Source organism: Argiope bruennichi, chromosome 10 (assembly GCF_947563725.1).
Source record: "Argiope bruennichi chromosome 10, qqArgBrue1.1, whole genome shotgun sequence".
NCBI lineage: Eukaryota > Metazoa > Arthropoda > Arachnida > Araneae > Araneidae > Argiope > Argiope bruennichi.
The window spans coordinates 17,983,461-18,010,925 of NC_079160.1; the positions used below are offsets into that span (position 1 = coordinate 17,983,461).

The following is a 27,465-nucleotide window of genomic DNA, read 5'->3' on the forward strand; positions in this document are numbered from 1 at the left end:
CATTTACGATCTTGCGGTATTGAGGATTTAAAACATTGACTTTCTTGCCGGATAATTTGCTGTATAGAAATAATCTTTCATTTGATTTAAAGCTGTAAAACTGTTTTATTGTTCATCAAAGGAAATGTGCATTTCTTGTCGCAAGGTATGAATAAATCTTTTTTCTTATCTGAATAAAAATTTACGTTCGGCACAATCAGGTGTCGGACGCATGTTTTGTTGGTCATATATTTTGGTGCAAGAAATATTATGCAGATAAATTATTCCAATAAACTTCAATTATTTTTTGATTGCCTTATTATTTGATTATATATTTTATATAAGACAGTTCATTATTCCTTTTCCCCTCAGTGTATGAAGATTTCCTGGTTGTTACGTAAACTAATTAGCAATAAAATAATATAAATCGCAAGATTTTTCTTTTTTCTTTCGGAATTATTCTTTCAGTTTAGAATTGTCAAAAAATTGGATAAATTTGTAGTAAAAAGTAGCTAAATAGTTCAGATAACTTGAATTATTCCTTTCCTGCGTTTTTCTGTGAATGCAGATGACAAATTCGGCAGTCTTTTATAGATTAAATCAATGAAATATTTTTTAATTGTATTGTTAGCCTAATATAATATTGTTTATAAGCTTCCTTTTGTAATTTTTACTAAAATTTATTAAATTGATAATTGATTTATTAAATTAAAGAATTTAATCTTAAGTATCTTAATGAATTGTGTATAAATGTCAAGTTTAATTATATGAGATTTATATTGGGAATCTAAATTTTGTTCAGAAATTACAAACTTTCATGAGAATCGGCTAAAAAGGTAATATATATTTCAGTATTTCTCAAATTATAAAGGCTGTTAACTTATTTTTGATAAAAAGTAATTATGCTGGCACTTTTTAAAATTCTCATTTATATTATGAATATATTTTTAATCAAATATTATTTTATTTTAAAAAGACCTGTAGTATATGGAATTATTAATTTAGGTTTAATATTTTTGTAGAGGTATTTAAACATATTTAGGTGCTTTTACTTGCCATTGAAAAAGTGTTTTTTTTAACAACATTATTATATGTAAGAATGTCAATTTTTCTCAAATTCAATTGGTATTGTTTCATTGAATATTTTATGCTATATAATATTTGTAATTACAAATCTAAAATCAATTTCATCCTGAGTCTTAAGAATGAAAATGTTATCTAATAACATTGTTAATAGTTAATAAATTATTTGACTGCTTTATTTTAAATTTAACTGTTTTGTTAATAGCATTTAAACTTTGAATAAAATTATATGTCTTAAAATATTTATACAGGAAAACAGGATTTTATTATGTAACCCATTTGGATTTAATATGCATTTTACACTGTCCTTAATTTAGTCAATTTAGGGTTTATTAACAATTTTAAGAAGAAAAATTGTCTAATTTTACAAAAGTTTGAGAATATGTACTGAAAACACTTTTTAGAGCCTCTGAAGGGATTATCTCATACTTCTGGATACTTTCAAATGTAATTTTTTTATTATTATTATTATTTCTTCATTGATAGGAATAATATAAAATTAAAAAGTAAAATTACATTAGAAAATTATTATTTGCCATATTTTATATATAAATATTTTAATGAAGATCTATTTATATTTTTAAATTTACATATCTACAATTCTGGCCAAAGAGACTTCCGTCTTTTCTTAAATAAATATAAATATAGGAGTTTCTGAAACATGTTTTATGAATATTCGATGCTTAGTTTGTTTTTGCGAGTCCAGGTTTTTTGTCTAGTTTATGATATAAACATTGAATTGAATATTTCATCTTTATTTGCTGCTAGAGTTTTAAGGTGATATATGGTCCTTATTTTTTTATATTAATAATAGGCAATGAAGTCTTAAGAATTAGTTTCCAACATTTATTTAAAATTATTTACAGTATTTTAGTAAGTATGTCTTGGTTTACACAAATATGTTACAAATATATTATGTCTTTGATTTACAAAAATATATTTTAAATATTTAAAAATTAGAATAATTCTTGATTTTTTTTTGTGATTAAAATTTTTTTTTATTATTACCTATGAATAGTTAATAACTTTTTCGTATATTATATAATTCATTTAAAAAATTGCCTTTTGTCAATGATATTGTCTTTCAATATTTGGGTTACAATTGCATATTTTTTATAGTTTTTAAAAAAATATATTCATTTGCCGGTAAAGAGTAAGAATGTTGGCTGTAACCAACTACAAATGAGAAATAGTTTATTTAAAAATTTCTTTTCAGATATGTATGTATTCACATTTTCATTAAAAATTAAAATTTAGTATCTTAACCCTTTCTAGGGCCGTGGGAAGTATGCTTCCCACCAAATTTATCAATCTTTGTAGGAAGTTATGTAGTTGGCATAAGTTCTGACACACTTTTTTAGAAAGACAGAAATTTAGATGCTTCAGTTCTTTATCTCGCACAAAATGATGCATTTTGATTTGTTACTTAATTATTAATTAACCAAATTAATTAATTAAATTTATTTAATAAGCTAAATGAATCCTTTTTCTTATTCTAATTTCAAGTCTAAAAATATTTTAACATAACATGACTAGAAAAAAATGGCCCTTTAAAGGGTTAAGAAACTTTTTTCTAAAAATATGACTTTTTTCATATGAGTCATGTTTGATTTTTTTTTTTTTTTTTAAATCATGATGCGAGATATTTGCTTCTACATATAATTGTAGGTTGCATTTGATTTTAGGTTCATTATAACTAAAAAATATGTTTAAAAAATTTCTCATTGCTGTATTAAGTACTTTATAATTAGATCCTTCCCCCTACTTCTTATCAGAGTTTAAGATATTGCCTTTAACCTTTTATTTACTGAATTTTTAAAATAATTTTAAGATTTGTTCTAGCTTTTCTAAATATTTTATTTAGATTCAAGTAAACTCCCTATAGGATAATTTTTATTATAAGTCATTACTAAGATCGTTAATTACATAGAAAATAATTTGAGGCTTAAAAGCTCAGACAGAATTTTACAAAAGCTCTATTTTTGTTATATTGCATTATTTGGTAATATTTGAAATTTTTAATAATAATTTGAAAAATCCAAAAAAAAAAAAAAAATTAAACAAAAATTTTATCAAATAGTTATATATGTATTTGTGTAGAATATATAAACAGAGAAGAAAATTATAACTTAATAAAATACATTAACAGTTTAAAATTCTAAATCTTCTTGGACAGCCATCTTGAATTAGCATCATTTGATATACTTGTCTCGTCTCTAACATGTGTAAGCTTTCAAATTAAAATAAGCTTTTATTGCCACCCAAAAATTGAATAATGTATACTCCATAAACATCAACTTAAAAGCATTTAGATTAATGCAATATCATAAGCAAACTAAAACAGGATTTCCCTTCAGTAAATAAGGGATTAAAATGATCACAACTGAAATTTTATGCATATCCTTAAGAACACTAGACCGTAATTATAAAATTTACTATTTGACATGAAAAGAGAAGTTATGGAGCTTGAATTTTAAGAAGGCTTTGCTTTACTAACAGAAAATCTATATTCTGTAAAAGTTTCCTCTTTAAAAAAAAACTGAGCTCTACATTCTAAAAATATCTATATTTTTTTATAATTTTATCTTGGACTTTACTTTATCTTCTGAGTTGTGTGGTCTCTTAATTTCCCATTCTGAGGCTATATGCACTATTCTATGGCTATATGCTGCCATTGCTAAATTCCCTTTTAAAGTTATATAAGCTCTAAATGCTTTTTATAGACTTCGCTTTGATCATATATATTTTGCACATGGACACTTGTTTCAATCAAATTCAGCTCCAATATGTTCAAAATGCAGTACAATTTTCTCTGTCTGACATATATGTCCTAAAGAATAAAATATCTTACAAATAAAATATTTTGAAAAGGCTTTTCCTAATTTAAGAGAAGTGTTAGGTGAACTTTATGCTACCAAAGTTTTCTCATTTGTTCACAATATTGGTTTCATATATAGTGTTTCATTTTTCATTGGATTTTTTTTCTTCTTTTTTTTTACTTTCGATTTTTTTTTTTAATACTGTTCTTTTATATCAGTGTTTCTTAGGACCTGGGGGGGGAACCATTAGTATTTTAAATTAACATGCATTTGGTTTTTCTTCATATGCACATAAAAAGACTATTAATTATTCTATACTTTTTTGCAGTGCTATTTGTATTGTGGCACTGTTTGATCATAGTTAAAACAAAGAAATCTTTATAATGATTAAAAATTAAGTGATAGTCTCTCCATAATCATGAAGGTACAAAGTATATTATTTTTTAAAAACTCAAAGCCTCTTCTCTTTTCCAGCAAAATTCCATTTCATATATATATATATATATATATATATATATATATATATATATATATATATATATATAGCATAGTTTTGATTGTTGCACAAAAATGAGACTTTGGGAATAAACAATTTATTTTGCTATAGTAGGACAATAATTTGTATACATCTTGCATGAGAACACCAGAGAAAGTGAAAGTAATTTTTCCCTAGATGATATTCCTTTTGGATTTTTACCTAGAGATTCTGATTCGGATTTCTTTGACACATGTTGACTTAGGAAAGGGAATCTTTAAAAGGAATGCATAGGTGTTAGAGATCCTTATCTCTTTGCTTGGAGCATGGAAGACTGCAGTGGTCAACAATTTTTGAGTACATATTAGAAAGAATTCAATCAAAAGTTGACATGAGATCAGGAAATAAGAGAATTTTAGAATAAAGTAACATGTGCCAATTAAAGATAAAAAATTAATAATTAAATTTAAAAAAATCAATTAAGAGTGAAATTAGATTAAGAAATAGCATATATAATAAAAACTGATTGTCTAAATAAATCTAAATTAAATTTGTTACATATTATTTTAATAGGATAATTTGTTATGTAATATAAAAATGCATGGACATTATACTTGTATATGAAGTTGTAATCTTTGAATTTTCATTATAATCCTCTTAGTTTAAAACTTACAAAGTTTAAATGGTCTAAGAAAAATGAATTGATAAGAACCTTAAAATGCCAAGTAAAAGTGTACTAAATACCTTTTTAAATAGAATTTCTATTGATTAATTTCCATTTTCCTCATTTTTTTATAGGATTTATACTTAAAAATAGAAAAGTTTCGAATAATATATTATAATAAATATAATAATATATGACAATATTTTTTAAAGGCATAATGAAAGATTTTAATTTTTTCATTGAATAAATTTATCTTTATGATAAGCGTTTATGGCCTGGTAGTAACATTTCTTTTATGGAGGCGGACAGTTTAAAGTGTGAAATTTTTTCTACTGAAATTCTTTAAACACACAAGTTTTTTTTTTTTTTTTTTTTTTTTTTGCAAATTAAATATTTTGTTGAAAGTCAAACTTCTTATTTGTGTGGTATGGAATTTAGAGAGGAGTGACAACTGAAATGTCACTCTCATGATTTCACTATTATACAAAATAACAAGGTCTGACAAAAAAGTTTTTGTATTATATTAAAATAAAGCATTAATGTAATAAATACTTTTTATGAACATGTAATTTATATAATAAAAATTTATGTAAATGCATTCTTGGTTTTAAAGGAGTTATATAAATTTTACTAGCAATTAGAAATTTTAAAAAATTCGTTTGCTAATTTAGAAAAATGCAAAATTCCTTAGTAATTTTTATTTCTTTTATGAGAGTGTGTTTTTTTTAATCTATAATATTAAATTGTTAAATTATATTGAGTTGAAGATATAAAAAGTTACTTCACTTCTCAAATAAAAAAAAATTCTTGTAAAAAAAATATTTGATTTTAAAGCAAAATTTTCAATGATTGAAAAGTGTAAGAACTCAGCTTAATTTTTTAACAATTGTGTGTCAATTAATATTTTTGTATTTAAATATGGAGCATTTATTTATGCATTTTTTATCCGTAATTGTATTTATTTTTTAACTTCTCACATGGCTTTTTATATTAATATTAATAAATTTTAATCGCTTTTTAATTTGAAGATTTCTGTTCTCTTATAAGCAGTATTAATAATATAATTAAAATCAATTATTCAATAATTGTTCTTTCTGGGAATTTTTGTTAAGTTTTGGGCATTAAGTTTTTTTTAAGTTTAACTTTCAGTTAAAATAATCATATCTAATTGATTCTATTTTACTTAAGTCAAGCTATAAAATGAAACTTAATTATAAAATGGAATATATAAATATTAAAGTAATGAATTATCAAGGTAATTTATAAAAATAAAGTCTCAATAATTTCATTTATTTTTTCAATGGGAGAAATTTGAATCTAGCAGTGTGATCGTTTTTATTTATTCTATAATCGCCAATTTTACTATTTGTTAAGGTTATTTGTTTCTTCCCCCTCGAAAGACAACGATAACCGATTAATATATTTTTTTAAATAAAAATCTTTTTATTCGCTTTATTATATATCGACATTAGAGATTTCCACAGCCTTCCATCTTTCAAGACTCATCGCGCATAGTAACTGGTCAGAGGGTTTGTTTATAAACATGATACCCTGCATCTAAGATTCAATTCAAAATCTCTTATCTACATCGCATCTTCGAACCGAAATGTGGGGCACTTTTCATTTTAGCATGTCGAAGTTCTAACGCCTGTCGAATACATAAATTTAAAATAAGAAAGTGGCTGGTTTCCTTCACTCAGCTTAATCTGAAAACATTAAAAATAAGTCTGGGGTTTTTTTTTTACGATTGGAAGAACAGCGTGTATGTAGCTGTTGTTTTGATGAAAATGACAGCAGAAGCCACGTGATCATTTTTGCCCAATCCAATTGAAGCGTGTGCCAGCATCATCTGCGCAGATAAGTGCGCGCGAGACGATCTAAATCCAAAATGCCGTCTAGTTCAGAGGGAAAGTCCGTTTCGTCAACAACGCAAGCGGAGAAACCTATTCATTACACGTAAGTTTATTGAATTCTTTCCAAGTGATGAGAAAAATGGGAAGAAACCTTCAATCATTTGTTCCGTTCGATTTCTTAACGCTGTTTCATTTTTATTCGCAGGTATTTGAAAGAATTCCGTGTCGAACAGTGCCCGCTGTTCCTACAGCACAAATGCACACAACACAAACCCTTCACGTGTTTCTATTGGCATTTTATGAACCAGCGTCGTCGAAGGCCTGTCCGAAGACGTGATGGAACGTTCAACTATAGTCCAGATGTTTACTGCTCGAAATATGACGAGACTACTGGCATCTGTCCCGACGGAGACGAGTAAGTACGATTCCTTGACAGCGCTTGACAACTGCTCCCTGCGCGTGCAGCCATGTTCCTGATCGTCTGGACTAGAGCTCTCCAACGTTTTGCTATGTTTTTTAAACCAAAATCTAATCTGATAAGGAGTGATGTTTATCGGAATAGGGAATTAGGATTCATCCTATACATTTTGCTGTGTCGTCGTGTTGCTAACGGGTACCGTGAGTCGATTTATTTAGGGAATAATTTTCGACATGTGGACGGAATCTTTGCTTGTAAACAAAATACGCCATATTAGTGCGTCCCGCCATGTTGTGTTTTGCGCGCGCAGCAGTGACGTTTTGGATGTCAGAGGATGTTAGGTTTATGACAGCTGTAATGTTTACAGTTGAAATCGTACAAATGTTTTAATTTCTGATAATTAAATTTTTTCTTTTTTAATAAAAGCTATTTAATTTTCATTCAGTTATATTTATTCAAAAATGGCTTAGAAATGATTATGTAGTTCATATCTTAGATAAAGATTATTGAAATTTGTGCGTTCCTTTCCTTTTTTTTTTTTAGGTTCCTTTTTTCTTTTTTTTTTCTTTCTATTCCCAGCCAGTGTGATATTGTATAAAACTATATATATTATTTAATACATTGATGCACATAATTTTTAGTCATATTGAAGTTTTTAAATTATTTGTTTAATAATTTTATTGTAAAATCTAAGTACTTGAGGTTTCCATAATCTTCAGCAGATTTCTCTAGAAAATATAGTATATTGGCTTTAAAGTTATCTGATAGGCTTTAACCTTATTTATTGTTTAAAATGGAGGTAATCTGTGTATATTAGCAAATTTTGAATGTATTTTTTTAAAAAAACTTATGTTAGAAATTTTTTTTTTAGTTGGGAAAAATTTATCAATTACAATAAGGTTAAAATTTTATCAAATTTTTAATGATCCCATGTTAGATATTTTTATTTTGCAAAATTTATATCCATAAACTTATAATAATCAGAACTGTTTTAATATCGCTTTGTATTCGTGCATTAAATATAGAATATAATACTAGTAATTATTATTAGTTCTGTATTTAAATTTGTTTACAATTTTATTGATGCCAGACATTAATCTATTAATTAAATGTTTTTTTAAAAAGAAAATAAAGGTGTATTTATATATATGTATATGTGTGTATGTATATATATATATACTAATACATATATAATATAAACCTTCTGCCTTATATATGAGTGTTAGAGATGATTTTCTGCAAATTATTTCTAATCGTTGGGTGTCTTTTTTTAAAAAAATATTTTTTAAAAATTTATTGAAATTTTAATTGAAGGAATATTTATTTTTGACTCAATGTAATTGATTGCATAATTTGGATGGATAAGTCAGAATTATATTTTGAAACTGATTGTAGTTTTTTTATTTTTTCAAAATACATAATCTAGATTGCATCATAGTGGTTGTTTTTTTCACATCTGTACCTGTTAAAATATTTTATAAATATTGATGCTTAAACTTTAAAAAAAATAAAATCTGTAGGATAAATTAGAGGTTTATGGTAAAAATATACCCTTAATCTTGGGTTGGTGCCAAAAGCTTAAAATTAACTACTTTTATATATTTTGAAGCAAATTTATAGTGATGCTTATGGCAGTGAAAATTTAAGTTTTAAAAGTGAGTAAATATATCTAAAATTATTATTAAGTTGAATATAAAAACATGGACTGTATTTTTTATCTCTTTGATTTTTTTTAAAAAATATTTTCTACTATGAATAAAATTATGTGCAGTCTAAATTAGTTGAAAGAAAAACATTTGCCTATTTAAAATTTTATCAGTCTATCTGTACATGTCTAAATAAATATCCTCATAAATTATTTATTTATTGCTTGATTGTTTTTGGAGAGTAGAAATTAATTAGAAATACTTGTTTCTTTCGAATTTTAATTTTAATATGAGTAAAAATAGTTTTTATAGACATTTTTATTTATGAACTAAAAAGCAGATTTTATTGAATTATTTCCTATTTAAAATCTTAATTTTCAACCTATTTTTTATAAATATAGCAGAATATTATAGTTAATTTTTTCTGAAATTCATAACCAGATGTTTTGTATTAAAACAAATTTAGATTTATATCAATAGATCAGATATTTAATTTTGGAAATATTAAAGCCATTGTCATCAGGAGCATACAAGTCTGCAAAATTTCATCTTTACAAATACAAAACAAGTTAAATAAAAAAAAGTAAAAATTTTTGTAATTGTTATTAAAAGATTTGAATTCATGTTTTTAAAGAGGAATTAATAAATAGTCTCAGCTTCTTGATATGTGTATTTCAAAATAGTTTTAATTATTTATAATTGAGAACTGTATATTTATTCTAATAACGAAGCATTTAAATAAATAATAGAAATCCTAGCTGCCTTTTTAAAATCAATGAATCGTAGAATAAAGATTGAGGTTTAAATTTTGTAATATGGATTCAAATGAAATTCTATAATCATTGTCTTATTAAAGTATGATATGCATGAACTTAATTTTAACATCTAAGGAGAGAGCAAACACTATTATTAGTAAATAATTTGTATAAACAAAGAAGTGAAAAATTACTGTAAGTGTTTTAAAGGGGTTTATGATGCTGGACAAAGTAGAAGCTGTATTGTGATATTCATAATAAGGAATCAACTTGCACAAGGAATAATAAGGAATCAACTTGAATATATTTTCATATTGAACAACTGAATAATTTATCTATATATGAGACATTAGAAGGAAGAATCTATTACTTAAATATACCCTTTATTGTTAATGTTGAGTTGAAGTCAAAATTGGTATAAAGAAAGAAATGAAATTGTTATATTATGTGTTTGATATATGGATTTTTTTTATGTTCGAAGGGCTTTTAAGGATTTTGTGAATCAGAAGTGAGAATTCAGTCTGTTATGTTAAATTAAAAATGGTCGGTGAATTCCTTGTTACCTTATATTTTATGTTTATTTTATATAGCACCATGTAGTAATAACAGCAAAAATAATTTAAAGCAATCGAATTTTCTAAATGACAAAGTAAATTCTGTTTTACCATGCTAGTAAATAATTAATACGATGAAAGAGTGATTAATTATTATGAAAAGATATTGTATGTAATTTATAGTACAGTTATTTGGCCAATATATTAGAACAATTTAAACATATGGATAACATTTGTATTGTCGTGAAAGGAATAATTTGTGGATTGATAAATTTGGTAACAATTTTTAATTTATAATTAAATTTAGACAAGGAAATTATTTAATATATTTCCAGCTCATAATTATGAAATATTAATTCATTATTTACCTTTATATTTATGCTTGTGTTTAATGTTGCCTGAACCAGAATGTGAATGGTTTAATAGCTACAAATTTAAAATGTCTTTAAATGCTTGAAGAAATTGTGTGAATTAAATAATTAGTTACCAAATATTATGAGTATTATTATTGTATCTAATGAGATCTAAAGTGATAATTTCAGAATTATTCTGAGATTTATCCTTTTTTTTTTCTCTCCCTTATAGTTTCATTTATATGCACAATATCTTTATTCATTTGATTATTGTGCAACTTCTTTCATCAAGAATCTGTAGATATGTTGATTCATTTAAAATTAATAGTTATGTATACTTTTCCTTTTTAATTTAAAATAATTTTCTTAAACAGGCTCTTTATTTTCTTGACAAATAATGAAAGATAAATTAGAGAATTTGACATAAAATTTGTTTTCTAGAATCGTTTAGTGAGACAGCGTTAGATGATAGCTGTCTCACTAAACGAGGATAGATGATTTTATTTCTGAATAAATTTTGGTGTTTAATAAATGAAATTTTTTAAAGATCTAGCTGTAAGATCACTGATTAGTTATTAAAATTATCCTGTTTTATGAATTCAGTATATTTTACAAATAGTAAAGGAGTCTCCCTTTGTCCTCCCCCCCCCCCCCCCCACACACACATACACATTTTTTTTTTTTCAAAATATGTAATTTTGCTTGAGTTGGAAAAAAATTTGGGGTTGAAGCAAAGAAAGGTCATGTACCTAAACCTCTCTTCTGGATAATAAAATGAAAACCATAATGAAGTAGCAGCTTAAAATTAGGTTTGATACAAAAGTATAATTTTGCATAAAATATAATTTAATAAATATATGTATTTCTCACTTGTACATTCTAATGGTTTTAAATAAGGCAATCAATATTTTTTGTCATAAAAAATAGCAATAATATCAAAGTATGTCGTGTAAAAACAAAATCTCAAATTCTTTTTGAATTTGTTTCCCTGTTGTACTTACTAGCATTTTCTCTCTCTCTCTCTTTCTGAATAAGAAAATTTTCTCATGCTAGTCCCAAATTAATAAATTTATATTATTGTATTAATTTGGATGCAATTTCTGTCAATCATGGAATAAAAATGTTGAACATCTCCCCTCCAAATTTATAGCTAACTGCTATTAATCATACTTTTCAGATCTTAAAAATTGTAATACATTGCATAACTTTTCAGATCTTAAAAATTGTAATACATTGCATAAAATATTTAATAATAATTGGGCTGCTTAAGTAGTTATGATTCTAATGAATTTCTCATTAAAATAGGATATTTTGTGTTACGAGTCATTATTTTCTCTGTATTCTAGTTGTGGTTCACCAACAAGATTCTTTTAATCTCTCGTTTTTTTTTAATAAAATATATTTTATGATGAAGTTGCTAGTAATTGGAAATAATTTTTATAGTTTTTGTACAATGTTTTTGTACAATTAATTTCTGAATTCTAAATGTCAAAATTATTGAATTTTTTTGAGATGGATTTTAAGGATATAATCTTTAAATTTTTTTTAGAATATCCCGTCTTAATGAGAAATTCATGTAAATAACTACTTAAACAGTTTAAAGTGGTACTTAATTTTAGTAAATTAAAAAATATATGCATGTTTGCTTTTTATGGCTATTAATAATTTTTACTTCATATATTTATTTTTTAAAGAATTATTATATGTTATTTTTAATTTGATTTTTTTAATTGGGCCATCTTTTGCTCTTTAACATAGTGCAACTTTTATTACCTGTATGTTTTTATTTAGTAGATAGTGTTCTTGTTGTAGATAGCTATAAAGTAAGATTAAATTACAAATATTCTATCCTTAATTCTCATGAAATGTCTGTGTGGTATAGTTATTGGAAAATTATTTAGTTGTCTATATCTTATGATTGAGCAGTATTAATAATTGTGATATTTTTTAATTTTTATCTTTTTAGTTGTTCATATTTGCACAGAACTGCTGGAGATACCGAAAGACGTTACCATCTTAGATATTACAAAACTGGTGTCTGTGTATATGATACTGACAGCAGAGGATATTGTGTCAAAAATGGTCCTCATTGTGCTTTTGCTCATGGTATTCATGATTTGCGCAATCCCGTTTATGATCTTCGGGAACTGCAAGCAATGGAAACTAATGAAGAAGGGCCCAATGGTCTGGCAGGTCCCAACAACCTAGATAAAGAGAGAAATGCTTTAAATGAAGATCCTAAATGGCAAGGTTTGTGCCTGTTTTGTAAACATATTTTTGTTTATTATTGAGATTTTCCTATTGTTGCTTCTTCAGTGGGAAAAAATTTCATGGTCTTGCTTTTGGACCCCTATCCCCTTTTTCAGTAATGCAAGTGTTTGTTCAAATATTTAAAAAAAAACATTAAATAATTAGAATTTTTTTAACTTGTTGCTTAATTTCTTACGTCCTTTGAAAAGTAAAATTAAGTTGTTTTCTTAATCAAGATGTAATTATTTTTATAAAGTCTCAAACACTGATAATAAGTAATAAATATAATTTTGGTAATTTTATTTTTTTGAAGCTGTACAATATTTATCGGTGATACAAGTTTAATTTTAAAGAGATAAATAATATTTTGCTTAATTGATGTTTTTTATATTGCTAACATGCCAAATAGAATATTTTACATTTTTTTCATGTATTTAAATTGAATTATTTTAATCAATTCTACAAAGTGTTTTGTGTTTAATTTTCTTTTATTTTGGTAGTAATTATTAACTTTTCCCTGGTATTTATATGGTTTATTGCCGTTCGTACGATGATGTGTATTATGTGTGTAAATACATAAATTCTATTCAATTTTCAATTATATATATGTTTCAACTTGCCTTAAATGTAAGGATGTTTTTTATTTTCCTAGTTTTTATCTGGAAGTAAGACTTATATTTCTCTTTCAGACACTAATTATGTATTAGCTAATTATAAAACAGAACAATGTAAAAGACCTCCTAGATTATGTCGCCAAGGCTATGCTTGTCCATCTTTTCATAATAATAGAGATCGAAGAAGAAGTCCTAAAAAATGCAAATATAGGTAAGTTTAATGTATTTCATCTACATTTTATCATGTTTTCTGTTGTCCTTTACTACTTATATTGTCAATTAAAGCCTAGATCAGTTTCTAAAGTTTGTTCTTTTTCCTTTTAATTGGCTATTCGTAAAGAATTTTATTCTTTTAATTAGAATTTGCTACTTTTTATAGAAATTCTCTTCTATATTATATTTTAGAATTATATAAATTATTTATTATCTTTATGGCTGTTAACAATAAAGAAATAAAAAATAATTCTTCATTCATAACATATTAAGTATTGTAAATTATTTGTTATTCATATAGGAGACTTTGTAATTTAACATTGTAACAATCCATTCTCCCTACATGTTTTCAGAAGGGCAAGGGAAAATCATTGAAGAGAAAATAGGTGATGGGAAATTTAAATTTTTGTGACTTTGGTATTGTGTAAACAGTAGGATTTATATGGGTTATCCAAAATAATGGAAAAGCCTAGCTGAAATCAATTACTTCCATATGCAACTAAGGACTAAATTAAATACATAACAACCAATTTTTTTTTTTTTTTTTACTATCTTGTTGCATATAGTGTGAATGTATTGTACAACCTTGTCTGTTTAATTTCATTTTGGGTGAAGCTAAGAGATTTGTCAGAGTTCCAAAAAGGGCAGATGATAGGAACCTGTTCTGCTTGGTGCATCGGCAATCACAGCTGTTGGTGGTATTAAAATGAACATCTATTAGCACAAACTGTGGAAGAAAAACCAAACTCACTGTGTGAGACAGGCAGGCATTAAGGAGGTTTGTGACAACCAGAAGGAAGACCATGGCAGCAAAAGTGACTACTGAACAGAATGAACATCTACAGAACCCATACAGTTCAAAGAGAATTGCATAAACAAAATATATGGGGCCCCTTGCAACAGATCTAAATCAAAAATAATGTATACATTGGTGCAAAGACCATAAAATCTGGACTGCAAATCAATGGAAACATATCTTATTTTCCAATGAATCCAGTTTCTCTCCCTATTCCCCACCATGGGATGAATTTATGTGTGGTGTAACCCCGCAGAAGCCTAGAACACAGATTGTCTTCTTCTTACAGTGAAACATAGGTCCATATGATTTGAGGCCTCAACTTGTGGCTTTGGAGTAGGTTCTTTAGTCGCCTTACATTGGACAGGTCTCTAACAATGTCTGTGTCACTCATTTAGTCAACAAACTGCATTCTGTCACTTATTGTTTTTGTCTAGAGGTTGCATTCATCAAGATGATGATTTACCGTAGTTGAACTTTCAATCATGGTTTCGAGAACATGAGGACTCGTTTACACACCTTCCGTAACCTGCCCAATCCTTGAACATCATAGAGCCTCTGTGGTCTGTTTTGGAAGAAAGAGTGACATCCTGTTATCCTTCTTTTGAAATTAGAGCAGTTTCTGTATGAGGACATTCCTCTTACCATAGTACAGAAATTGTATATGTCTATTTCAAGGTGGATTCCAGTGATTTTAATTGCCAAAAGTGCCATTGCATCATATTGGGTGCAAAAGACTTTTTGTATGGGCTTTCCATTGTTTTTTTACAGTCCTTGTATTATGTATTAGAATATTTTTTATATACTGTATGATTTGGCAGGTTTTGCAATATTGTTTGTAGCTTGTAATTAGAAAATAATTTTTATCATACTAATCTGGTATTTTATTGATTCATTCTGATATGCGAGATTACTGAGAATCTACTATATGTATTTCAATGTGTGTGTATATATAAATATATATATCGAGGAATAGGCGAGTGTAATAAACGATTATAGTGATTCTTCGCATGTTTTCAGTCGGTGAATCGGATTAGATTTCTGTGTCCAAATCTCTATAATGTAATATAGATATTTATAGATGTAAATGTTTGAAACGTGGTTAATAGTTGTTCAATTTATATGTTAAAAATCTCATGAATTAAGTTCATTTTTTTTTAATACAAGAATTCTTTTTTTAATTTCAGATCAACACCCTGTCCTAATGTTAAACAAGCAGATGAATGGGGTGATCCTGCTAATTGTGAAAATGGCGATAGTTGCTCATACTGCCATACACGAACAGAACAGCAGTTTCATCCAGAAGTATGATTTTACTTTTTTTCTTAGAGCATAGCATTTAAAGTGGTATAAACAATCTAAAATGTTGTAAAAAAATTTTGTGCAATAATATTTTTTTAATCATTTAAAAAAAACACTATGATATTTCTTAGTTTTTAATTTAAAATTTTGAAAATAATTGTTCCTAAGTGCACTTTTTCACTCCTTGAAATATATTTGTATCAAATTTGAGAAGGTCAAATGGTTTGGCCTTTAAATCAATACACAATCTTCCTTTAGTATTAAGTGATTGCTATGATTAATTTTTTATTCTTCTGTTCTACTTCCTTTAGCCTTATTTTTTTATACTCATGATACATCATTTATGCATTGACAACCTAAAATATAGTCATTGTTATTACATTTTTTAAAGATAATCATAAATTTTAGAATAGCTTGGAAAATGCTTTTCTACATTTAATTATTACAATTATAGTAAACAATTAAATATGTTTTATTTATTTCCCAGATTTATAAATCAACTAAATGTAATGATATTTTACAAACTGGTTACTGTCCAAGAGGTCCATTTTGTGCATTTGCTCATGTGGATAGTAAGTATTTTTTTATTTTCTGATTGTGTTGATTCTTTATGATGTGTAGATTATAATGCATTATTATTCTTTTACAGAAGAGATATCTGCAGTTCGTGATTTAGGTCCTGATCATACAACAGATTTAGCTGCTATTTTATCTAATGCTCTCCCTAATGTAACTAGCAACCAAAATCAGCACATTCCTGTAAGTTCCCATTTTTTTCCTGTAAGTTTCCATTTTCCCCCCTCTCCAAACATTAATAAATCCTGTATGATGCTCAATTTAATCAAAGAGAGGCATTAATTTTAAAGTTCAGTAATGCAACTGTGTTAAATTCCATTTAGACTTTATGTGTGTGTGTTTCATTCTTTCTCCTTAATCTTCTTAATTGCTACGGAGAATATAAGTGAATTACATTTATGTAAAAAATAGTTGTTGATAGTTTCCTATTATGTATATCATTTAGATATTTTAATATGAAAGTTTCTATGCCTGTGTCCAAAATTGAAGTAGTATTCATCAAGTGTGGAATAAAAATAAGTAATATATAAGTGTAATATATATATGGGTGAGTGCAACATTTTTTAAAATTTAAAATGAAGCAGGTTAGAGTTCTTTAACAGTTTTAACCTTCCTGTTATTATGAAATGAATTCAATATCTGTCCATTACTAAAGTTTCTTAGTGAAAAAAAAAATCCATGACCTACTGGAGAGTTTTCAAAAAATAACTACCATTTGTAGGTTTAGAATGGAATTTTCTCAAAAAATCATCTTTAGTTACAGCACATTAGAGTCGCTGTGAGAAATGCATATGCAACTCGCAAGTTAAAATGAAGCCTGAGCTTGAAGAATTTTAAAAAAAATTTTAATGTGGAAAATTATTTAATTATTTGTTGATAATATATATTAGTATAAATACTTTTGGTTTTGTATTATTTGCTAATAATATTACAATATTGTACTTACCACTTACCTGTAAAACTAGCTACTGATATTATATTTACTGAAAAGGAAAAAGAAATTGGGAATTTAATTTTTAATTTTTATTATTTCTCAGGAAAATCAAGAAGATGTAACAGATGAAAAATTGGATCATATTAATGATGATATAGAACAACAGAATGCCAATCGGAATACCAATTCTTTACCAGAAGTTCAGGTATATATTTAAAAAAGTTGAACAAGATCTTTATTAATTTAGGATTATTAAATGTTAATTTTTATATTGAAAAACAGCATTTCCCTTTTACTGGAAATGTACACTGCAGAAATTGTAATGAAACTCATAATACTGTTTGTAACTTGCTAAAATGCTTATAAAAATATTGTATAAATTTAAGATTTTGTGAAAAAATGATGTATTATAAAAAATAAGTTAAATTTCTCGTACAAATGACAAAAATGTTGATCAGAATAATTGTTAATTGAGTATTGAGGAGTATTTTTGATCAAAATTGTTGAGTATTGAGGTTATTTTTGTATTATTAAGATGTTATTTTCTTCCTTTAAAATGCTATTTTTTTTTTTTTTAATCTGATGTATAGATTAAGAAGTGTTATTAATCCTTGGGATATTTTTTTTTTGAAACAGAGTTAAATAGTTTTATTTTTAAAAGTACTTCTGTAAAATTTTTTGGGAGTGGTGGGAAAAAAAAAACTTTCTTATGTTGTAAGACTTATATTAAAAATAGATATATTACGCAAAAAATATGCCTATAAGAAACTACTATTTTTACACCTCTTCTACTAATTTTTTAAATTGTAATTTCTTGCTTCACATTAATAGATTTAATGGATTAATTTTGATTAATTTATGAGATTGTTTTAATTTCTGTTTTAGCCAAATGCTGTGGATCATTATACTTCTAATCACCCTTTACCAAATCCAATAAGTCGACCAAGATCTTACAGTTCTTCAACTAACCATTCTGGGGAGTCAATGCCCCATTATCCTAAAGCACCAGGTTCAGAAAGGGAAGATAGAGAGGTAAGTTTAAAAACCATATAGGGTTTGCAAGTATTAAAAAAAAAAAAATTAAATGAAAAAAATATGTAAATTAATTCCTTTTTAAAATGTCTTAACACCAAGATGCATTTAACTTTCAGAAAAATTAGCGATAAGTAACTTTCATTGCAAAACTGAGATTTTATATAAACTTACTTTATTGTAGTTATTTATTTATTGAATCAAATTATGTATTTAATATTTATTGATTAAATACTTTATTTTGTAAATAAAATTATTAATTCCATTTAAGGTAGAATTAACAATTTAAATAATCTTTTAAAAGAATCGTATGAATTTGTAAGATTTCAGAAATCTATATTTTATCTTGAAGAAAGTGATTGTTTCATAAATATATTTCAGTCATGCATACGAAGACAGTTGCAGGCAATAGATGATGATCCGAATTTAGAACCTCATGAAAAAGCACGTAGGAAACAAAGTATCTATTTAGGCTGTGATTCTTCATTATCGCATTTATCTGGGTCTTTAAAAACAATGTCTCCTTTAGCAACATCATTTTATCCAGCAGCTGACACTGTTGAATCTGTTGTTGGTAGGTTGCTTCTTTTAAATTGTACTGAATTTTCCTTTGTGGCAGGAGCTTAAAGTTTTCTCTTGTCTATTTTTACAATTTTTTTTTAATTTTAATTCTTTGGGGGTACATAAAAATTTTTTACTTTTTTCTTTTTTAATATTAATTTTATAATTAGAAATGTAGTAATATATGATGATTGTGGAGGAGCGGATGTATCAACTATCCGTGTTTGTTACTCGAAAAATTTTGCAATTCAATTATAGCGTCTATATTTCTGTAGCATCAAAGCATTTTTTTTTTTTTAAATTAAGAATGTGTACTCATCAATTTGCTGTATAAAAACAAATTTCAACAGCAAAAGGGCTATTATATAAATTATTTAAAGTGAGTGAATTTTTTATAATGCTTTCCATCTTATATTTTAAATATTGTCCATGATCTTACATGGGATATTTTGTCAGATTTAGATTAAAACTTTATCTTTTAATTTAATCGTATGAAAATAATTTATTTTATTCTCATTATAACAACAAATTTTAAGCAATAGATCTTTTCATTTATAAAATAATGTAATGCAAATTATTTTAAAGAATATTTTATTTCATTTTTTTTTTTTTTTTTACAATTGGAATATTGGGTATGGTTTTGCATGTTTAACATTTTTTTTTAAAATTATTGGCTGTGTATTTTTACGGAAAAAGACATTGCCATTATTATTTTTTTTTCATGTGATTTACACATGAATTTCCTTGAAATTTCACAATTTCTTGATGAAAGACTTATATTTTGTTTTCTTTAATTTTGTGGAAAATATTCTTAATGATATTGAATAATTATTTCAGGAAATGCTTTGGATGATTTGAATATTGATGATATTAATGTTGAAGCGTCTTTAAATAGGGAATTAATAAATGATTCAATAGGTGTAAATAGTTCTATGTCAGGAATGACTGGATCAAGTAAGTATTAAGTACGACTTTTGTGATACGCAGTCATTTTTACATGTCCAATAAAATTGAATTAAAAAAATAAATAAACAAATAAAGCTAATATATGTTAATAGTTTTAAATGTTTTTTTTTTTTTTGTTTTTTTTGCAGTAATAGAATAAAATAGGGTAAAAAAATTTTTATTAATTATATTTTTGTCCATTCCTTAAAAATGACGCATTCATTTATAATAAAAAAAAATTTAAAAAATCATTAGAAAAGTAATAAAATCAGTTAAAATTTTTTTTTTTCCTTTTAGTTCTGTAAAATATGTTTTTAACATATTGCATTATTTATTACATTCAAGTTGATGCCTCTTCTTTTTTCTTTTGTTTTTGAATTATCTTGTGGTTACGGAATTTCAAGCTTACAGAAATTAATCTTTACAAACCAGTACTGCAATATGAGTGGCATTACACTTTTACTTTTTGTGACCAATTCCACTGAATGCAAAGAACTTTTCTTCCCCTTTTTTTATTTATATATGTGTAAATTAACATTAATCTTTTCAGGTTTATTAATTAACTTGAAAAACTTTCTGCCTTTTAAGGATTAATATATCGCATACTAAAATTAAAAATGAAATCAACATATCAGTTATTTTGTATTATTTCAACTTGTGAATAACTTATGATGAGCATCATTTTTGTTTCGCTTGCAGGTCTGTTGGGAGCATCGGCACCAGTGAATATTCCTGGTAGTGGTGATATTACCAGTCGTGGCCTACCAAGTTTATCTCCTCCTGTAACATCACCTTTAGGTTCATTATCTCATAGTTTACAATTAGGCTCTTCATCTTTAACTGAGCATTCTTTAGATAAAGTGAGTATTTTACCCAGAATTAGTTGTCCTCCCCATGTAGAAATTCATTGTTCTTTCTATTCTTTGCTGCATTTTTGACATAGTATGAAACTTTAATTTGGTTTCTAAATTTTTTTGGTAATAAATTCACATTCCAAATAAATTGGGTATTATTTTGACTTTTGAATTCTTAATGGTGTTATACAGTTTAGTAGTCTCAAAATGAAATTAAATCGGATTATCTTGTATATGGGAGGAATGGAGGGGGGATTTCCAACTACCTAAATATTTTTTCAATATTGTAAATTGGGTCATTTTAAATTAAAATATTTTTTTTTTATATCTGCTAACCTTTTTTTAATTGACACTTAACACTTAAAAAACTAAATAAAAAATATTTAAAAATTTATTTATTTTTACTTATATTTTTATATATAGCTAAGGGTTTTTATTTTATGTGTTTATAGGCTGCTGCTGCATTTTATGGACATTCTGGGTCATTTACAAATTCTAAATTTCATTATCCTGGTTCCAGTTTATATGAATTTCCAGGCACTCAAAATCTGTCTCCTTCTAATCGGATGGGGGCCCAGTCATCTTTAGTTCAATCCATAAGTGGGTTCAATTCCCTAGGTTCAGATATTCAAAGGTTGAGAGATGACTTTGCAACTAATAGGTTAAAAATGCCATGGGAAGATAATTCAATACAACCTAGATCAGTAAGTAATCTTTTTACTTATTTTTCGTTGTAATTTTAAATATTTTCATTCATTTTTTTAAGCTTTTGTTGTAATATTAAGATTAATAAATATTTAAAAAATATATTGCATATGCAACTTAATTATGTCATTAAGATCTGTAATTTTTTTCAAATATGGATAGCAAATCAAGTTATTAATTTATTAATATTGTTTTAAAATTAGTTGCTTTGTATGTATTTAAAAAGAATTACTATTAATAATGTTTTGATGCAGGTATATCAAACATATGACGTAAAGTTTGTAAAAGAAAGAGAGGCCGAAGAAGCATCTAGAAGAATAGTAATTGCTGAACAACAAAGAGATGAGGTAAAATACTGATGCCGACTAATATTTTTCATTATATTTTTAATTGCAAATAAATTTCAAGGTTCTTTTCATAAGGGAGAAGGGGGAGGGGGTATTTCATGCATTGAAGGGAAGCATTTATCTGGTTTGAAGATTAATTGGTTTATGTGCTTTTCTTTTAATGTTGTTGAGTATACTTGATTTATTTTTTATGATAATGATAACTTGTCTTCATAAATTTATGGAATTTGCCATGGCACAGTAGTTTAGCTGCTGCACCATTAAACCCAAATGAATATGGAATTTTCTGAAACATCTGTCTTAAAAAGCAGTTGCTCCATTCTTTAATAAAATGTTTAATTTGGTACTTGAATAATGTTATTGTTTGTAAGTAGAATACATGCTAATTCGTTATTCATCAGATATTGATATGCTTTTTTAAATATTTAAAATTTATTAAATATAGATGTTGATGGAATTTTTTAAATGTAGCCAAGATCAATGTTTCTCCTATGTGAAGAATTGATAAACTACTAATCTTTCAGAATATGCTAATTCATATTAATTTAGCTCTTTATTTAATTGTATCTTTAAATTTTTTAGTTTCTATGTGAAGTTTAAATACTATTTGAATAAAATGCGTTATTTTGATACTGTATTCAACATAATATGATTTTTGTAGGTAAAGTAATTGAGTTTTAATGCATAGAATCAATTTGTGATACCATTAATTTTAATGTTTAGAATAATTCAGTTATTTAATCATTGTGTTTTCCTATCAATTATCTGTACACATGTTTAAGTACATATTGATTTCGGTTTTCCTGCATCTGTTTAACTTGTTGCTGATATTTTGTTTGCTGCATAGGTGCCTTTTTTATATTTTATTTTTATAAAATAATTGACAATCCTTTAAATTGATATTTTGTTTATTTTTAGGCATTAGCTAAAGTAAATAGTTTACAAAAAGAATTAGATGAATTAACAGGAGGACCTTTCCTTCACACACTTACTAGGATATCAGAATTAGAAACATTACCACTAATCAAATTAAAGCAAATTAAAGAACAACTTAGGGAAGATTTAGACAAAATAGAAAAGGTAATTTAGTTTATTTTCCTTTTACAAAAGCCATTTGAATGCTTATTTAAAATCTGTTTTGTTTTGACATTAAAGCTTTTATAAGACCTCCTTACTTCTTTATTGATGATTTTGTTGTGAAGATTTGAGATTCATTTATATTTATATTTCATTCTACTTATAGTTATATAAAAATTTTCATTTATAATCTTAATTATTCATTATGATCATTGTAAATATCAAAATTGCAAGTAGTAAATTTTCGTTTAATGAAAGTTTGCCGTAATGTTACATTTTCTTGATAAATATGATTGTAAAAAATCAATTTGCATTTTCTTAGCAAATTTCAATGCAAATTTGTAGAAAATATCAGCTTTTTGTAGAAAGTAAATATTTATTATGTTGGGCAAATTTAAAACCTTTATATATAAATAATGCATGTTTTATAAGAACATAGTATTTTTGTGATGGGTAATTAAAATTAGGGTGCCATATATGCAAAAATGCAGAGTATTTACTGGAAAGAATTTTTGTATTTGCATATTTAAATATATGGCAACAATTAATTGACAATGATGTCATGGATATTGCAGTCAGCAAGTTAATTGCAAAAATAAACTATCAAACATGTCATGTCAGTCCATTGTCTTTTTGCAGTAATATGCTGTTAAGGCTAAAGTTTCCGATTGGCTTGCTGTTTATATATAAGTACTCTTTCTCAAAAACTTTTGATCAAAACCTTGTAATGTTTACTGGTGTGAACAGGTTTTCTTAACCTTCACCTCTTTTTCTTGCAATATTGTCCATTTTTTTAGTTACTTTCCTAATTTGATTGCATGAATTAAAGAGACTAGAAAAAGATTCCAGGAAGTTATTAAGAAAAAGCTTGTTTAGTGAATGCTTATTGTTAATCAATTATTTATCCCATTTCAGTTAGTTCATATTTTGATTAGAACCTTTTGTCAGAATGAATGCTAATATTTTTACCTTTCAGTAATTATTGTTTGTTTCTGAAGTTACAAAAGCAAATGCTTTGCTGCTGCATTGTAATCCTTTCCATGGTATAATTTAAAGCTTGTTATAAACGTAAAACTATGTTTCTGAGGGAAAATTATTAGAATGTAAAATAAAACTAAATGTTAAGATGTGAATTTAGAGGTCCCTAAATGAATATCCAGAATTTTTAGAATTCATAATGTAGCATTTCACTTTTAACACTTGGAAGATTGCTTCTGCTGTATGTAAATATGGATGTGGCCTTTTCTATGATTATGAAAAGACTTGAGGAGAAGGATATTTCTTATTTATAGTTTGTACTGAAATGCTATTTTTTCCCCTCTTTAAATATTATTAACTAATAATTCAAAATTTGATGATGGAAAAATTGTAATTTAGCAAGCAGTACTACCTACCTCAATTTTACTAAGAAAAGAAAAGGAGAAGAGGAACTGAATTTTTTTACAACAAATATTTCTATTTGTTCTCTTACATCTGACATAAACATGGGGTCTACTTTCGTAACAGAAATCGGAGGTGGAACAAATAACCATTCTTGGCTGGGGAAAAAAAATTCTTCCTTTTGTGAAATTTAGGAAAATTGAGATTGTTAGGTAGTTATTATTTAACAAAATAGATTAACTGTATATCATATTTGTTGCAATCAATTTGTTTTATTCTATATTCAGCATCTGGAAGGCTTTAAAATATGTTTAAAAATAAAATATTTTGCAAATATTCAAAATGTATTTAATTTTCTTCCCCAAAGGATGAAGTATTTTAAAGGCATATTTCTTTTTGAAATAGCATTCATAATATTATAAATTTGTGGAATCTTTTGCCTTTCTTTTATTAGGCAATTGCGATCTCTGCTTGTACATATAAAATATGTACCAAGTAAAGCTTGGTTGGCAGTATTTTTCTTTTTTTTTTTTTTTTGTAGGCATTCAATATATATTCTACATTAAATATTTTAAATATATTTTTTTAATTTTTTAAATGTAAATGAAGAACTTTGTTTTGAGACCCTGTTGTATCTGAAGAACTTTTATTGTTTTTTATTAACTTGTTTATTCTATTTATATTTCTCTAAATATTTTTTCTTGCTTTTTAGGTAATATTTTATCAAACGGCTCCTAAATGTATGATATGTGAAGATCGGAATCGTAGTATTACTGTGGTGCCCTGTAGCCACTATGTTTTATGTAACCAATGTGCTCCACATCAAAAGAACTGTCCTTATTGTCATGAAGAAATCACTTCACTATCCAATGCATCTTTATAAAAATAATTGTTTTTAGGTTTTTTTTTTGAGATTGAAAACTTTTAATATAGTTCCCCTGCTCGCAAAACCATCTTTTGAAATATAAATATTTCCATAATGTACAGCTCTGTAAAACTAATGGAAGATTTTTGCATTATTTTAAGGATGTGATTTGCAAGAAGCTGAACACTAACACTATTGTTTGTCTGAAAATTGTAGACAGATGATTTTAGCAATTTTCTTCTCGTTTTTAAATAATTAAACAATTTGTATAACTGTGTTTGAATTTTTAATCCAGTATCTTTGTGCCAGTATATTGATTGTTGATATAAGTATTTTCCGAGTATGGGGAATCAAGTTTGTTACTTAAATTAATTTATCTGCTTATAAAAGAAGTAGTGTTCAATATGTATTCTTTTCTCATGTGATAACTGAATGAATGCTGTGTTCATAAACGAACAAAACGAAAGAAATGTCATTCATGCACAAATATATTTTTTCTTTGATTCCAATATTTTAATTTGTTTAAAGAATTATAATTCATGTAAATTTATATAATCAAAGTAAATTCATGTATATTTGCAAGAACATTTTATTAAAAGAAAATAGTCAAATTGGTATGCTTACCCTGACATATATTGATATTGTTGATTCTATAGGCATGGTTCCCATGTTACTGAATTGTTTTTCTGTTTCGAGATTGTTTGGGAAAGGTGAAGAAATCTTAGGCTATTTTTAAATTTATAATATACTGTTGGCAGTTGAGTTCATATTCTATAGCTTTGCAATAGATCAATTTTTATGCATTGCTTGTTTTGTTTAGTGTTTGTATCTTTATTTTTGAAAATTGTATTATTATTTTGCTTTTATCTGATGAATATCAATTGTAAATATTAAAAAAAAATGGTATTGACAGATAACTGAATTGATTTTATTTTAGATTTAGAGAATAAAATAATTATCTCTGCACTTTTAAATAAATAAAAAAAAAAATGGATTGACCCGAATTGGGAATATTTTTTCTTTTATACATTACCTATGAATGCAAGTTGCTTTTATTAAATATTACTCAGTGTGCAAGATTTTTGACAAATTATTTTTATAGTTTCAAGAAAAATCTTTCATAAAGAACTGCTGTGCAATTATCCCTGTGCGAGTTTCTGCTAGAATTATTTAAACTTAAAACAGTGGGAACCATGATCTTGGATTGAATTTAAAGCTATATCCTTTTTTTTTTAATCCTACTTTTCTTTCTTCTGCAAAATTTTCTTGCCTAAAAATGCTGAATTATATGAACCTGAGGTGTATCCAAATTATGTAGCATTCAGATTCAATTGTTATAAGAATGACGCTCCAACTCAAAGAACGTAGTATGCACAATGTGCATAGCTATAGATTTCTATTTGATGGGAAATTTAGTTTATCATTATGTATATGAATTTCAAATTTTTATATGAATATTTATTTGATAATTAAATTCAAAGGTGATTGAAATTGTGATACTTATACAGAAGAATCCATCTCTTCAGTTTTTATCATTGAATTTATTTTGGAGTAAAATCATGCTTTGCATATTTTTATTGTTCAATTCTGCTCAGCTTAAAATATTTCCTATTTGAACTACTACAAGATATGCAGTCTTCTGATACAAGATATGCAGTATCTTCTCTTGCATGTGAAATAGAAAAATCTAAAAATTCCCATTGCAATATTTGTTTTTATTTCTTGCAAAATTCTGACTGAATAATTTTTACTACTATTAATTTTGAATTAATTACATTTAATATTCTAAATGCAAAAAGGTCGAATAATATCTTTGTCAAGTTCTCAAAATTCTTAAACTGTTTATATGGTTTTAAAGTATTTATTAAAACAATTTAGTCATTGTATAGGCAGTTAAAAATGCAAAAATTTTAGTAATTTATATGCATATTTATAATTTGGATAGATAAACTGTACATATGTGTAACTGTACTTTGCATATTTTAATTTATGGAATATTATCTTGCCAATTCTAAATATCCTAAGCTCTAATGCTTTTACACTAAAAATTTTTTTAAGTAATCATTTTTATATATATATATATTTAAATAAAATTTTGTTTATGGAAATTTATTTTGGCTTGAGTTAAATATCTAAATAAAAATAGGCTGTAATCTTTTGCATAGACTTTGAAAATGCTGTGAATTCAGCATTTGAGTAGTGTCATGTACTTTTTAAAACTTTAATGTAAGCTTTTATAACTTTTGTTCTCTATGTAAGAATAAGCACTGGGCTTTGCATTTATAGGAATTTCAATTTTTATGAAGCTTTGAATATAAGGTCATTTTTGACATATGTAAAAATTGTGTTTTGTAATTTGCAATCGTAGTAACTGAAATTCTAATTGCGAGTACGAATATCTGCATGAAACTTGGA

The 27,465-nt window shown here is 26.0% G+C and overlaps 1 protein-coding gene across 2 annotated transcripts; it reads left to right on the forward strand.

Moving 5' to 3' along the window:
- Positions 1-27,094, forward strand: LOC129987971 (putative E3 ubiquitin-protein ligase UNKL). Of its 2 annotated transcripts, none has more exons than XM_056096021.1 (16): positions 1-145; positions 7,079-7,288; positions 12,566-12,849; positions 13,539-13,674; positions 15,660-15,777; positions 16,262-16,346; positions 16,424-16,533; positions 17,388-17,489; positions 18,170-18,316; positions 18,698-18,890; positions 19,715-19,831; positions 20,522-20,682; positions 21,129-21,380; positions 21,636-21,728; positions 22,647-22,808; positions 24,898-27,094. In XM_056096021.1, the coding sequence occupies exons 2-16, from the start codon at positions 7,173-7,175 to the stop codon at positions 25,066-25,068; spliced, it is 2,247 nt and encodes a 748-aa protein (XP_055951996.1). In that variant the 5' UTR covers positions 1-145; positions 7,079-7,172; the 3' UTR covers positions 25,069-27,094. The 2 variants fall into 2 exon arrangements, with proteins under 2 accessions (XP_055951996.1, XP_055951995.1); XM_056096020.1 differs by lacking the exon at positions 1-145 and adding an exon at positions 6,845-6,976.
- The last annotated feature ends 371 nt before the right edge of the window (positions 27,095-27,465 follow it).